Below are 13,740 nucleotides of genomic sequence, written 5' to 3' on the forward strand. Positions count from 1 at the left end.
GCTTTCGTAGGCTGTCGGGAGATAGCAGCACTTATTTTCAGAACGACAACTCTTACAACTTTAAAGCAAAATACAAGGTCCTTTATGTATTGTGCCGTTTGTGTGCATGCAGATTGAGAAAGTAATGTGCGAAATATGCGACTGTTCGTTGCACAAGCCGAATGAATACATTTTTCATGCTTATTACTTCGGACAAATGTCTAGTTGAAACAGATACTTTCCCAGTGAATTTAGTTTCTTCTGCACTGACGTTGGTGTCCCATGCCAGGGAGTGCGACAAACCGTTCTCAATGAGAAAGCAGTAGACCACGCCTCTAACCCCCTGCCCCCGCATTAGCCGAACATCTCTATAAACTACCTTCCATAGGTTTTCAACATCTTTGCAAACCAAGAGGCTCGAAGGCTCCTACAGACGTACAAAACAAGACGCCAGCTGCAGATAGTCATGAATAAAAATTGTAAAATATATATATATTTAGTAGTAACAAAGCCGGGAGATTATGAACATTACTGGGGGGTGTACAAACCTGCAACCCCCTTGAGAAGCCGCCACTGGTAATTTATCATTGTATGCCACAGAAATGTTTGAATAGTAATGGCAATTTTTGTTATGTTTGTGGTGAATTTACATTTGTGAAACAAAGGCGAAAATTGACCTCATTGATATGTAGAGGTTATGAAAACGATTTTGCAGTTATTGTATATGTGGAGATTTGAAGGTAGTGGCTTTTGTATTCTGACTGCAATTAGGATGTAATAACTTTTATTGTTTTTTGTGACGGCCATGCAAAAAGTGAACATTATAAGGTGGAGCTCTGGTCTTTGAGTGTCATTATTAGGGCCAGGAAGTTCGTGCCCTAAAAACCTATTAAATATGCATGCAAGTATGCCTTTAAAAACCTTAAAATATGCCAATCAGTATGCACTATAAAATTCTATATTTCTTGATACTATTGCAATAAATATTCAAAATACAATTCTTGCATTGTCATCTGAAATATTTCCAAGTTAATTGTCGAAAAGTCATTGATGGTAAGCTGTTCCATCAGGATCTGGTTTTGCATGGGAGAAAGATACCTCTCAGGAACATGCTAGCTGATTATAACAATTACTGTTGACACATTGCAAGAGATGCTCCCGACATTCAGTACAAGAGCAAATCCAAAAGGCAAAGGATTTAGGTTTCGGACAATTTGAGTTGATAGTTATACCTTAGTACACTGTAACAGATTCTTTTAATATTTAATATTTTAATAATAAAATTACACATTTTAATTACCAGATAATTAATTTTTATGTATAAGTCCACCTGTAATTATCAAGTTACTCCCTATATTCATTTTAAGTATAGGTCAACTGTTATGGAGAATTACCAAAATTATGAAAACAGCTATTCTCTTGCACACAAAAACTGTAACCAATTAAAAGTGTTCGTGGCCCTTTTCGAACGCAAAGATGTCGAATTATTCAAAATTGGTTATTTATATTTCTGTAACAAAATGGCTATTGAACAGTGTTATCGTATGCTGATTCTACCTTCCCCATGATGCACTTCACTTAACAAATGATATACCATCTTGTTCTTCCATAATTCTCCAGCAGTTTTTTTGTCACAGGTAGCACAAGTATCTGATGCAGGAGCCTCAGGGTTGAAGTTGAACTCAGTATGAAATATTTGGCAATAAAGATAATCAGAAGTCTGACTTATCTGCTACATTGTCTTCATCTTCAAATTAGCTGAAGTGTTCCTACTGTATTGGTTTCCTTGTTTTGGGAAGCTTCAATTGTTCTCACGAACTACACTTGCTTTGCATCATGAGAGATAAAGTGAATCTCCTATTACAATGTTTTCCTCGTAAATCTGACAGATTGGTGACACCCTGCTCACTTTAATCTGCAAACACTAAACCAATAATGTCACATAATGATTTCTGACATACGTGGAAGTTTTACACTGAAACATACTGTTACACGCTTTATGTTGCAACATGAAAGATAAATAATGTTGGTTAGGAATAAAGTAAATTAAATTTAAAATTTATACATCTTGGTTACACAGCTTTTGACACTGTATCACTTCGGAATATGTATGATAAGAACTTTCTTGTGTTAAATTTTAACTTACCTTGTTTACATGTTTCGACCTATTTTGGGTCATCTTCAGAACTGGTCGTTGTTGGTCTTGGCGCCTCTTGTTTCCTGTGAGGGTGTGTTCGTAGTGTAGAGTCAAAGAGTGTGTGTGTTCTGAAATTGAGTTGTGTGTTGAGAATATCGTTGGGGTATGTTTTCGTGTGTCTGTATATTTCATATTGTTCTAGTGTGTTGAGTTTCTGGCTTTTTGGTTGGATGTGTAGTATTTCCATGTCTGTGTTGATGTCTCTGTGGGTGTGATTAGCATTTCTGATATGTTCTGCATATGTGGAGGTGTTTTGTAATTTTGTTATGGCTGTGATGTGTTCTTTGTAACGTGTTTGAAATGATCTGCCTGTCTGTCCTATGTAGAAGTTGTTGCAGGTGTTACATTTGAGTTTGTATACGCTTGTGTGGTTGTATTTGTTTGTTTGTGTGTTGATGTTTTTGTAGAGTGTTATTTGTTCTGTATGCGATGTTGTAATTTAATTTCTTGAATGAGGTTGCAATTTTATGTGTGTTTTTGTTTTCGTATGTTAGTGTGATGTATTTTTTGTGTTCTTGTGTTTGTGTTGTATTGTTCTGTTTTTTGTGGTTATGTTTTGTCTTACGTATTATGTTGTCTATTATGTTAGGGTTGTATCCGTTTTCTTGTACTATGTATTTGATTGTGTTTAGTTCTTCGTTGTAATCTTGTTGGCTCATTGATATGTTGAGTAGTCTGTGTACCATTGTTCGGAATGCAGCTTGTTTGTGTTGTGTGGGGTGGTTGGATGTGTTGTGTATGTGTGTTGTTGTTGTTGTGGGTTTTCTGTATACTTTGAATGTGTGTTTGTTGTCTACTTTTGTTATTGTGATGTCTAGAAAATTTATGGATTATTTATTTATTAACACATGTTATAAGATATTTAGTAGGATTTTAAATGAAAAATTAAAAAAAAAAACATGCTGAAACTTTCCTTCTGGAGTGTCAAAATGGCTTTAGAAAAGGAAGATCATGTGTAGATCCATTATTTAGTATCAAACTATTGTTAGAAAAAAGAAGAGAATTTAATTTAGAAACCCATATAGCTTTTATTGATTTTGTGAAAGCTTTTGATAAAGTCCGAAGAGACCTTTTATTCGACATATTACAAGATAAAAATATTCCAAATTTGCTATTACAAAATATAATAGCAATCTACACAGACAGCAAAATAAGTGTCAAAATTAATAACTGTATATCCGAAAGAAAATTAGTTAATAATGGAGTTCGACAAGGTTGTCCACTATCACCAACTTTATTTAATATCTATATAAATGAAATTATTTTAAAATAGACTCAAATCTACACATCAGGAATCAAAATAACCAGTGCTCTAACATTAAATACCTTACTCTATGCCGATGATCAAGTCATAATTTCCAATTCAGAGGATAATTTACAAAGAGGATTGTATACATTAAATAAAATATTAAAAGATTTTGGGATGGAAATTTCAGCACAAAAATCAAAAGTAATGGCATTTTTAGGACAAGACCCAGTCAGAAGTAAGATAATACACAATAACCAATGCCTCGAACAAGTGCAAAATTTCAACTATCTGGGTTGTGAAATATCTTACCAAAATGAAAAAGATGTGAACAAGAAAATTACCAGATTTACACAAATTCTAGGAATAATAAATAATACATTAAAAGCTAAATTAGTACAAAAATCTACAAGAATAAAAATATATAATACACTAGCATTACCCTCCCTTTTATACGGAAGTGAGATTTGGACTTTAAAGAAAAAAAGACATGAACAGAATCAAAGGAACGGAAATGAAATTTTTCAGGAGGACAGCAGGATATATTCTTTTAGACCGAAAAAGGAATGAAGAAATTTTAGAACAATTAGAAGTAGAGTCAGTGGAAGAAAAAATCAGCAGATATAAATTCAATTGGCTAGATCATGTAAGAAGAATGGAAAATTCAAGAATCCCAAAAATTATGATGCAGTATAAACCTAGAGGACATCGTCGACCAGGAAGACCTTTAAAAAGACTGCTAGATGGGGCCGAAACAGGTCTACAGAGGCCTAATTCGTGAAGGATGATGATGATGATGATGATGATGATGATTTATTTATTAAAATTTATGTTTGACGTTAAGGACGAAAATCTGTCTGTCATTACAAATTTAACCCAAGTCACGTTAACATTATGATTGAATAATATTCACTCATTGTGCAGTTTAATTAATAAAACACTTACTTCCTGCTTTTGTTACCACAGTAAGTATATACTGTATTATTTTGCTATAACGTCCATCCTGTGCATTGACATACATATAATGTTATTCTGCTCATTGGTTCAGAACTTTTACAGCTGATTTAATGTTGCCTCTCTTCAAGATATATTCTTTCTCCTGATCGTTTCGTGGCTTATGTACATTGCCCTTCAGCTCCATGACAATATTTTTTCGTTTCTCTTTTTATTTACATTACTTGAAAGACCATGTGCCGCATTCAAAATAGCTTGTCTGCTATTTCACTTGTGTTATTACGTTTTTCAGCTGAACAACAAACTCAAAACATTACAGCTCTCAAAGTAGTGCCACATCGGCAAGAAAACAAGCAGCACATGATAGAAGATATGTGTAAAATATTTCTTACTTCGGTCAGAAAGTGACTTACTACGTTATTCTAGGCAGCCCTCCAGTTCTTTCTCTGATGCCCACGTGCATCAACGTCGGTTAGTGTAACCACCAGTTAAAATTGTCATCTAACCTCTGTTTAAGCATTTTTACAGTGGATCGACCTCGGTTACGACTTAAATAGAAGGTTAACCACAGTAATCTATAACCGGCCATTTTCGAGCGGTTAAAGGAGATAACCAGTGATTAGTAGAGCAAGTAAAGCAAAATGGCGGCCAGAGCCACAGATGTTTACTTCGAAGACGATTATTATTGTACAGTACTTGAATTATATGGATAGAGCGTGAGCGTGAAGTTCCTTTAGTGGAAAGAGAGAATCTTTACGAGGAATTAGGTGACAGAAAATTTCAGGAGGGATTTTGTTTATCAAAATCTACAAATGGCTCACTTGCAATAACTCAAAAACAGTCATATTTCTTCTGTTGATCAGCTCCTTATGTTAAGATTCTATGTAACTGTTATTTTCTGTATTTTAAGAGGGAATACTTGAATATCTCTTTCTCTGTCACTGGCTGAACAAAGAGAGGTTATGGATCTTAGGATAATGAACGGTAACCTGGTGTAAATGGGATCTTGGGTCGTACACACATTTCTACTAATCTTCTGCATCCTTTTCCTTTATGGATATTCCTTCTTTATTATATAATATATTTAAATCTATTAAGTAAGTCTATCGATACTTAACCTCACATTGGGATATAATCATTTTTGCATTCAATTTTCTATTTTGTACGATTTTAACCTAACAGCAATGAAAAACAAAGAAATGCAACTCGCAAATATAACAGCGCCCAAAGGCAAACAAATGCAACGCGAAAATGTAGGACATGTTCACTTCGATATAGAACGGAGTGACCGCAGTCGTTTTTAGATGTTGACTATTATCTTTGCTGTGGTATGAATGCTTTCCTTTAGTCATTTTGTAGAAACAGTGTACCATCAAAGACTTTGCTCTGGTTAAATGAAGTGTCAGCTAACTATGTTTAAGTAATCGGTGATTATGAATGGTGCACAGAAATTACATTTTAACCACGGTTACTGTTTAACCGTCGTTTCGTAATCTATGATTACTGCGTTTTTAACCGATGTTGATGCACTTCGCCATGAATCCATCATTAGTAAAATTTGTCTATGTTTCAGGAGCCAGAATCTTTCACACATAATCATTATGGATATGAACCCCACATGTTTGGAGACGGGAGTTCTTTCTTTGGCTCTCATTTTGGGTATAATGCACACCATGCTCACCATGCTCATCATGGTCACCACGGTCACCACGAAAGTAGAGTTCACCATAATTCTGGAGGAAGATCATGTCGGACAGTGACGCAACGAGTTGGGAACATGGTGACAACATATACGCAATGTTCTTAAAAAAGAAATAGACTGAACGAATTGTGAACAAAATCTTAACCCTAAGTTTAAATTAATCTCTCTGAAGTTGTGATATTTTTCTGTATAATTTTTTAGATTTGATGCATGATTGAGGTTCTGCTATAGATTATTGTAATGTTTTCAGTCTCTTTTGACAGCGTGGAATGAGCTTTGAAGTTCTGGATTAGATTTTCAATAATTCTTACTATATACGACACAAATTTCCCTCTGTGTGATCCATAAAATAAATAACTTCTTGTTAATAAGGAATTCTAAATTGGTAATTACGATAGGCTGATATCAGAATTGAAGATTCCTATTTTATACTATGGTTATTATTAAACAGTCCATTGTTCAACTGAGAAGAAATAATGTCTAAACTAAAATTTATCTCGTAATTGAATATTAATTTATTAATCCAAATAATGCATCTGTAATATCAATTGTTTAACTGGTAAAATACAGTATGTAATTTTGAAGTTATTAATCCAACATTGAAATTTGAAATCTATTATTTATCACAATTGGTAAAATACCAGTACTGTGAAACTTGTCTTCATGACTGATCAGACCTTCTTAAAAATACAGTTCAGCACAGGTGAGCGCAAAGTACGAAATATAGAAGTCCGTTGTACAGAATGATTTACGTAGAACTAACACATTTCTTTCTTTATTTATTTATTTATTTATTTCAAAACGAAATTCTCTGATATGCCCTTTGAGTAGCTGTAATTGAATTCGTAATCCATACAAGGCTAAAGGTACATAAAACACTAGCTCGACCGGTCCTCACTTACGGTAGCGAGGCATGGACAATCAGAAAAGCTCATGAGCAAAGGCTGACGACAGCTGAAATGAGGTTCATGCGATGAACAGCGGGATGCTCTTTGCTGGAACACCGTAAAAATGTGGACATATTGCAGGAACTAAAAATGGATCCTATAGTTAATTTTGTTCAACAATATCGCCTTCAGCGGAAAAAACATGTCGAAAGGATGGATCGCACTAGATGGCCTAAACAGATTCTTACTTATGTACCAAGAGGAAATTGGGAAGACCACGTAAGGGCTGGCATGAGACCGTAACAGATCCTGTAGGGTCTAATACGTGACGGATATGATGATGATGATGATCCAGTATTGCTTCACAAGGAAGAGCCGTTGATTTAATGCGTACTGCATTTTCAGCGACTGAAACAAAATGTCGAAAACAGCTGCTAACAATAAGGAGTAAAGAATAAACATCTGCGCATCTCGTGACAGAGAATCACAACTCCTGCTTAATTGGACGTTAAAAATTAGTCATTAAGTGAATTTCCAGCTGAATAAATAAAGAATTTTCATCATTTCCTATATAGGTTAGTAATCTCCCAGAGATACTCTACATTTGAGGTATAACAAATTGTGGTGAGCATCATTCGTTTTGAAATAAAGAAAGAAAGAAATGAGTTAGTTCTACTTTATATAAATCACTCTGTATTTTATCACGCAGTGACTGCATAATATTGTAAGTCAAAACAATGAGCGTACTGTACAATAAATTTTGAACGCACCTACTAATGAAAAAATTCTCTAGTGCAGTTGCATGTGTCTAAATTTCCTTTTAGCTACACTTTTTTATATTTGTTCCTTTGTTAACACTTTAAGTCCAATCCAGAGGTATTTAAATATCCAGTATAACTCTGTGCCAGTATTTTTAAATGCCTTGCTATGAAAAATTTTCGTGAGATGGTAACATAGGGAATGGTTGAAAATTCACGTCAATATTACTTGGTTTTCCGATAAAATATAGCACATTTAAACATATACCAGACTTGTGCTAATACAAAATCCATTAGGTGTATTCACTTTACAAGTAGCATTGTCCTTTGAATCAGTGTGCAGTGAGTTTGTTGATTCATGTCATCTCACTATCGTTGTCGAAATATTTGCAAATTTATTTGTTAATAGATACTACTTTCGGTATTGTAACATGTAGTTGCAGGATGAAGTTTTAAGCTGAGGTACCATAAACATTAGCAGTAACCTAACCAATTGTGATTCAGTAACATTTTTGAAAAGTATTTTGACAGCTCCTGCAGTATGAAAAAGTGAGATTCTATTAATTTACTCATATACAGAGAAAATACATTACGTAAGAAAGTAATAAAGACAGTGGCTGGTATGTGACTTGAATCAGTTTATGGCTGGCTGTCAAGTAGTGACTGTAAAAGTTGTCTGACTGCTGACCATGGTAAGATATAATAAAAAATGAGGTGTTACTTACTTGAATGTCCTGAAAAATTAAATTAATTTCATACGAAAATGAGTGATCACTAGGGCTAGGATTTTGATGACCTATAAATCATGAAAAAATGTCCTAAGACATTGCATTTATGGCCTAAAAATCTTTCAAATATGCCCTTAAAAATGCCCTAAAAATTGATCTTACATAATTGGCTTAGTAGGAAAAGAGGTTTTGTACTACTTAATATTTAAAGTAGTAATTGCATTAAATTTTACGTAATTTTTTCTAAGTAGTGCACTTTAATTAATTATTTTACCTGATGTAGTTTCCATGTATGATCGTTCACCTCTGCTTTGGCATGTGGACGTGAGGTCAGTAGTCAGCTGGTCGGTCTTGGCCCTTCATGGGCTGTAGCGCCATGGATTTACTTTACTTTTAGTTTCCATGTAGTCTACCACAAGGCCACACTTATCCGGAATTAGCAGGTATAGAGGAGTCTATATTGAAGGGGTAGTTGGACTGATCCATTACATGGGGTGTACTACGTTAAAATGGCAATATTTGTGTAGAAAAACGATTAAAATATTATAGAAAATAAAGGGTATTAATGGACAAAATATGTAAAGAAAATATCAAAGGAAATAAACATTATTTTACATTAATAATGATGATGTATGGTCAAAATTAAATGAAAATTCCTAAAAATGACCGAATAAAACAAAAGATGCTCTTATGAGTTGAAACAGCCAAAAAATGCAAAAATATGCCCTAACAAATATGTCTTAAAAGACTCAGTTTATCACATAACATATAAATACCAAAGCAGCTATGTTTCTGGCTTACTAGAAAAAAAGATGCAATTTCATCAAAATCCTAGCCCTAGTGATCACTGATTGGAGGTGACCATTTCTGCAGGTTTTGCTGTATTTAATATTAATTATGCAGAAACATATTGCATTTTACCGAAGTATATGTCCTCCTTGAATTACAGATTGTTTTTGGAACTTCCAGACTCTTCCTAATTCCGGTTATTTCTGTTTCATATCTTGGATAAATCTAGAATGTTGAACAGGATTTTTTGAATGTATTGCTCTCGAGAGCAGTGTGAAGACCATAGTTATAGTGCTGATATAGTAGTATAGGCTTGATTTGACAAGAATAATTTCAAGGAAAGCAACGATGTACAGAGAAACTTCGTGTTATATTTTTGATACTGTCAGTGGTACCTGATACAGATCAGTATCAGTGATATCGAAGTATTACCAGTATCACCATATTTGTACATATACATTGTATATATGTATTGAAACAAATTATTTATACAAATTTATGTATAATTTTTCTTTTCATTATTCACAGGCACCAGCTTGCAAATTTAAAGGAACTATTTAGTATTTCAGAGTGTTGGTGCACAGCTCATCTCTCTGTACTATTTTCTTCTTTGTGTGGATTACTCTCATTGTTTACATTTATTTTTTGGAACATGTCCAAGCACACTTTGGGGAGTTTCTGTGTACAACAGCTAAATGTCGGTTGACTTATTTTTTAACTTCTATAGAATTAAAATAAGAAATATTACTTTCTCTCAGCATTGAATTTTCTTTCAATGAATAAAGCAGTTCAAGTGAAATAGCATTACTTATAGGAAATTTACATATGTAATATAGGAGAAATTAAATTATGTGCCTTTAAATTTCAATTTGTAAATATGTACATACATTATTTATAATACAAGGTTCCTCATGAACGTATGAATGGTGATGCCAAGTACCAAGAGTATGTTTACAGAATTTTTTAATACTCTTCAGCTTGACTTAATGTGTCAGATGTCAATGAAAAATTAACATAGAAGCACAGTCTACTATATACAGTCACGAAGCTTGGGATGATTTTTTGCAATTTTCACGGTAGTTGCTAGCCACTTGGAGTGCTGTGAGTACTAGGAACAATAGACTGTGCCACAGTCATCGTGATCTAATACAGGCCGTAAGGCAGATCATGTAACTGATGTAACTCGCTTAACCCGATCATGAATGGCGGCGTTTCAACCATATAAATTAGTTGGAATGCATGAACAGTAACATATATTTCTCTAAAATGTAGTGTAATTCCATTAATAAAATTTAAAACAATGATTATGAGACACTTCAGACATAATTCACTTGCGAGTTAAGATGTAATATTATTTATGGTGTGAAAATTACGTTGTTCGTATGTGTAATACCTGCATTTATTTCGATTAAATATTGCGAAATTCTTGTACATTCATTTATGCACGATTCAATAATTTTCAATTGCACCGCACGGATATTTAGATATGTTGAAATTATAGGTTATGTTTAATGTACCAGTTGCCCCTTTCTGTCTAAATTTAGTGACCTCCAATGCCTTGCCATTCATATGAAAATTATAGGTTATGTTTACTATACTTAACTTATATTCCTAAATTCGCAATCATACATTATAAGTAAGCATAATGTCATGTATGATACCCCGGACATTCAATTTGTCTGTATTTTAATACTACAATTGAGTACTGAATTATTGTATTTATCTACTACTTAAGAGACGAAGTAACACAATTGTATGTACACTAATTTCATAGGAGTGGTATGGTAAACATTTTGTCTAAAATTAAGGAAGGTAGATGTCCTAAATTGAAGTCATAATATAAATTCTTTGTTATTAAACCTCAAAATAGCTTCCATTCTAAACTTGAAATGTTGACACGAACAGATTATGTTAACATATAAAATTCTCTTCACATTAAAATAACACAGTTTTGTAATTATTTCTGCAACATATTATGCAACAAGAAGTAAACGGAACTTATGGACACATTACACTAAATAAAGCTTAGCAATGATAAGCAATAAAGTTATAATATAATATTTCACTGAGCTCCATACACTGAAATAGAAAACCCGAACAAACATTACGGCCTGGTCTAGATCGAAAAGGCATTGACTGTGCCGTATTTCGCATTTTTGTGAAAAGCTATGTAAACTGTGAAATGTTCGTTATCGGTTGTAATAATTGTAAATGGCTAAAATACAATAATTTGAATAATAATATGGGATAAGGAGACGTTTGTAGTACTATAAATTGTAAGAAAAATAGGTAAGAGTTATCCTTCTTCCGAAAGATCCAGGAAAGTGGGTTTATAGAGTATAATATATATTTTGTGAAAATAATATATAAACCTTATGTATTTCATATTTCAATAGTGGAAGGTATTAATTTTTTTCAAAAGAACACGATATCGCAAGTACAATATATTTTATCGTCTGCTAGGAAAGAGTCTGTGATGAGGCGATAGTAGCGATCCTGGTGGTGAGCAACTATCTATGGATGCATATTTCAACTGTCTGTGTTTGCATATTTAGTAAGTATTAAGCTTCGTGACTGTATATACTAGACTGTGATAGAAGTATGATTTACTAAAGGAATCATTTCGAAGCAATTGAGGTTCCAAATAAAACAACAGACCAAGTCTCATTTTTTGCGAAATTGACATTTCTTTAGATGTTAGCTGTGCTAAGGCAGAGTGACCCTCCACTGACAAGAAGACAAGAAATACTCCGTGTCTTCATACACTTTGTGACGTCTTCATCCTTCATTCCTATGTAACAATATCACTTCGGTCACTGTTTCATTGGTCGGCACTGCCAACTTGGGATCATGTGTTGCAGCAAAGTCACTGGTTTGACCAGTCTAGGGTGCTTGCCAGCAGGACGAAGTTTCGAGGGAATGTAATTGTGAAATTCGACTGAAAGAAAGTGCAGAATGGAGACAAAATAAGTGCAAGATAATAAAAACTGTGTATACCCAACAACGTCCACCAAGAAGCATACAGAACAAAATGTTGAATAAAGGGAAGCATGTAGCTTTGAATATTCCCCCCCCCCCCCACACACACACACACACAATTTCAATTATACTCGTACTCGTACTTGTCTGTAGAGAATGTGAAAAGTTGGATATCAAAATTTTGGTTGTAAAGAACACAGCTCTTGACATCTTGAAAAGGAGGAAAATTCTTATCAACGAAAGGCAAGTGACTAGATTACTGATCTATTTTTATGGTTATGAAATTTCCTTATAATCGGGCAGAACTCTAAGCACAACCCGCTGCCGTCATCCAGACTGTAGTGAGCTTGAAACACTTGGACACGTGCTTGGACAATGCCCCAAAGGCGAGCTGCTGATCAATGCTAGACATCATCGTGTATGACATGCTTTGGCGACATCGTTAAAAACTTTATATTGGGAGATTCATGAGGAAGTACATTGTGTATCATCAGATGGTTCTTTTAGGCGGGCAGACATTATTGCTATCAACGGACGCTTAAAACGGGCTCTTGTTCTTGACCCTGCTATCCGTTTCGAAAGAAACCTAAATCAGGCCACCGAAGTTGATATTGAGAAGAAGTCCATATATGAACCTTGTCTGCCGTATCTTTCTCAAAAGTACAACGTCCCTCTTAAACAATGGTCTGTCATTGGTTTGCTGTTTGGCAGTAGATGTTCAATCACAAAATTCACGTGGAATTATCTTAAGGAACTTCACATTGATTATGTAATGTCTATTCTTATAAATATTATCAAGGATTCTCTTCAAATATTACATCATCATCTCTATTTCAATTAATCAACTTATATTTGCCTTCAACAATTAACTTTTTTTTTTTCTTTCATGTATCACATCACATTATTGTACATGTTTATTGTATTCAGGACCCTTGTGGTCACTCAAAATCCTTTGAGCTGATGTCTATAATTTAGAAATTTATTATGCAGGCTAATTGTTATTTTTGTCTAAATATATTTTGTACATACATTTTGGTTTATGTGAATTTTTGTTCATTTAGTGTATTATATAATGAACCGAAGATTAATTCAGTATAGCAAAGAAGGGCTAAAATAAAATAACGTCTCAAGTCAAGCTTAAAAAGGCCTTAATATTTTGTACCCAACAAGCACACAAACATTAAAACTTAATGCTATATACAGTTTGATTATGTAAAACTATAACCCAAAACTTTTTAATAAAATTAAGCCTAGAAATGAGTAATTCAAATAAAACGATCTTCTGTAAAATTTTGCGTCCTATGCTTGGGCTGTTGTTTTATTTGGGACCTCAATTACAGTCAATTGATGTTATAACAGTACATGAAGGATTATGTCACTGGACAGATTGAGTAACAGTGTTGTTACTTCCCTGTTATTTCTGCTCCCTTTACACTCCTTCCCACATTAATGTAAGCCTGCATTTTGTCACGAAATTTGGTCTTATTTTAGAGTGTTTAATAAAGTTGTTTGTATTCAAGA

The 13,740-nt window shown here is 33.9% G+C and overlaps 1 protein-coding gene across 2 annotated transcripts in view; it reads left to right on the forward strand.

Annotated features, from left to right (window-relative positions):
- Positions 1–13,740, forward strand: part of LOC138715496 (dnaJ homolog subfamily B member 9-like) — a 284,349-nt gene extending 270,609 nt beyond the window's left edge. For both annotated transcript variants that reach the window (XM_069848470.1, XM_069848469.1), the window contains exon 4: positions 5,950–13,740. In XM_069848470.1, the coding sequence (XP_069704571.1) occupies positions 5,950–6,183 (234 nt within the window). In that variant the 3' untranslated portion in view covers positions 6,184–13,740. The remainder of the gene's footprint in view (positions 1–5,949) is intronic.

The sequence above is a fragment of the Periplaneta americana genome, chromosome 15 (assembly GCF_040183065.1).
Source record: "Periplaneta americana isolate PAMFEO1 chromosome 15, P.americana_PAMFEO1_priV1, whole genome shotgun sequence".
NCBI classification, from domain to species: Eukaryota; Metazoa; Arthropoda; class Insecta; order Blattodea; family Blattidae; genus Periplaneta; species Periplaneta americana.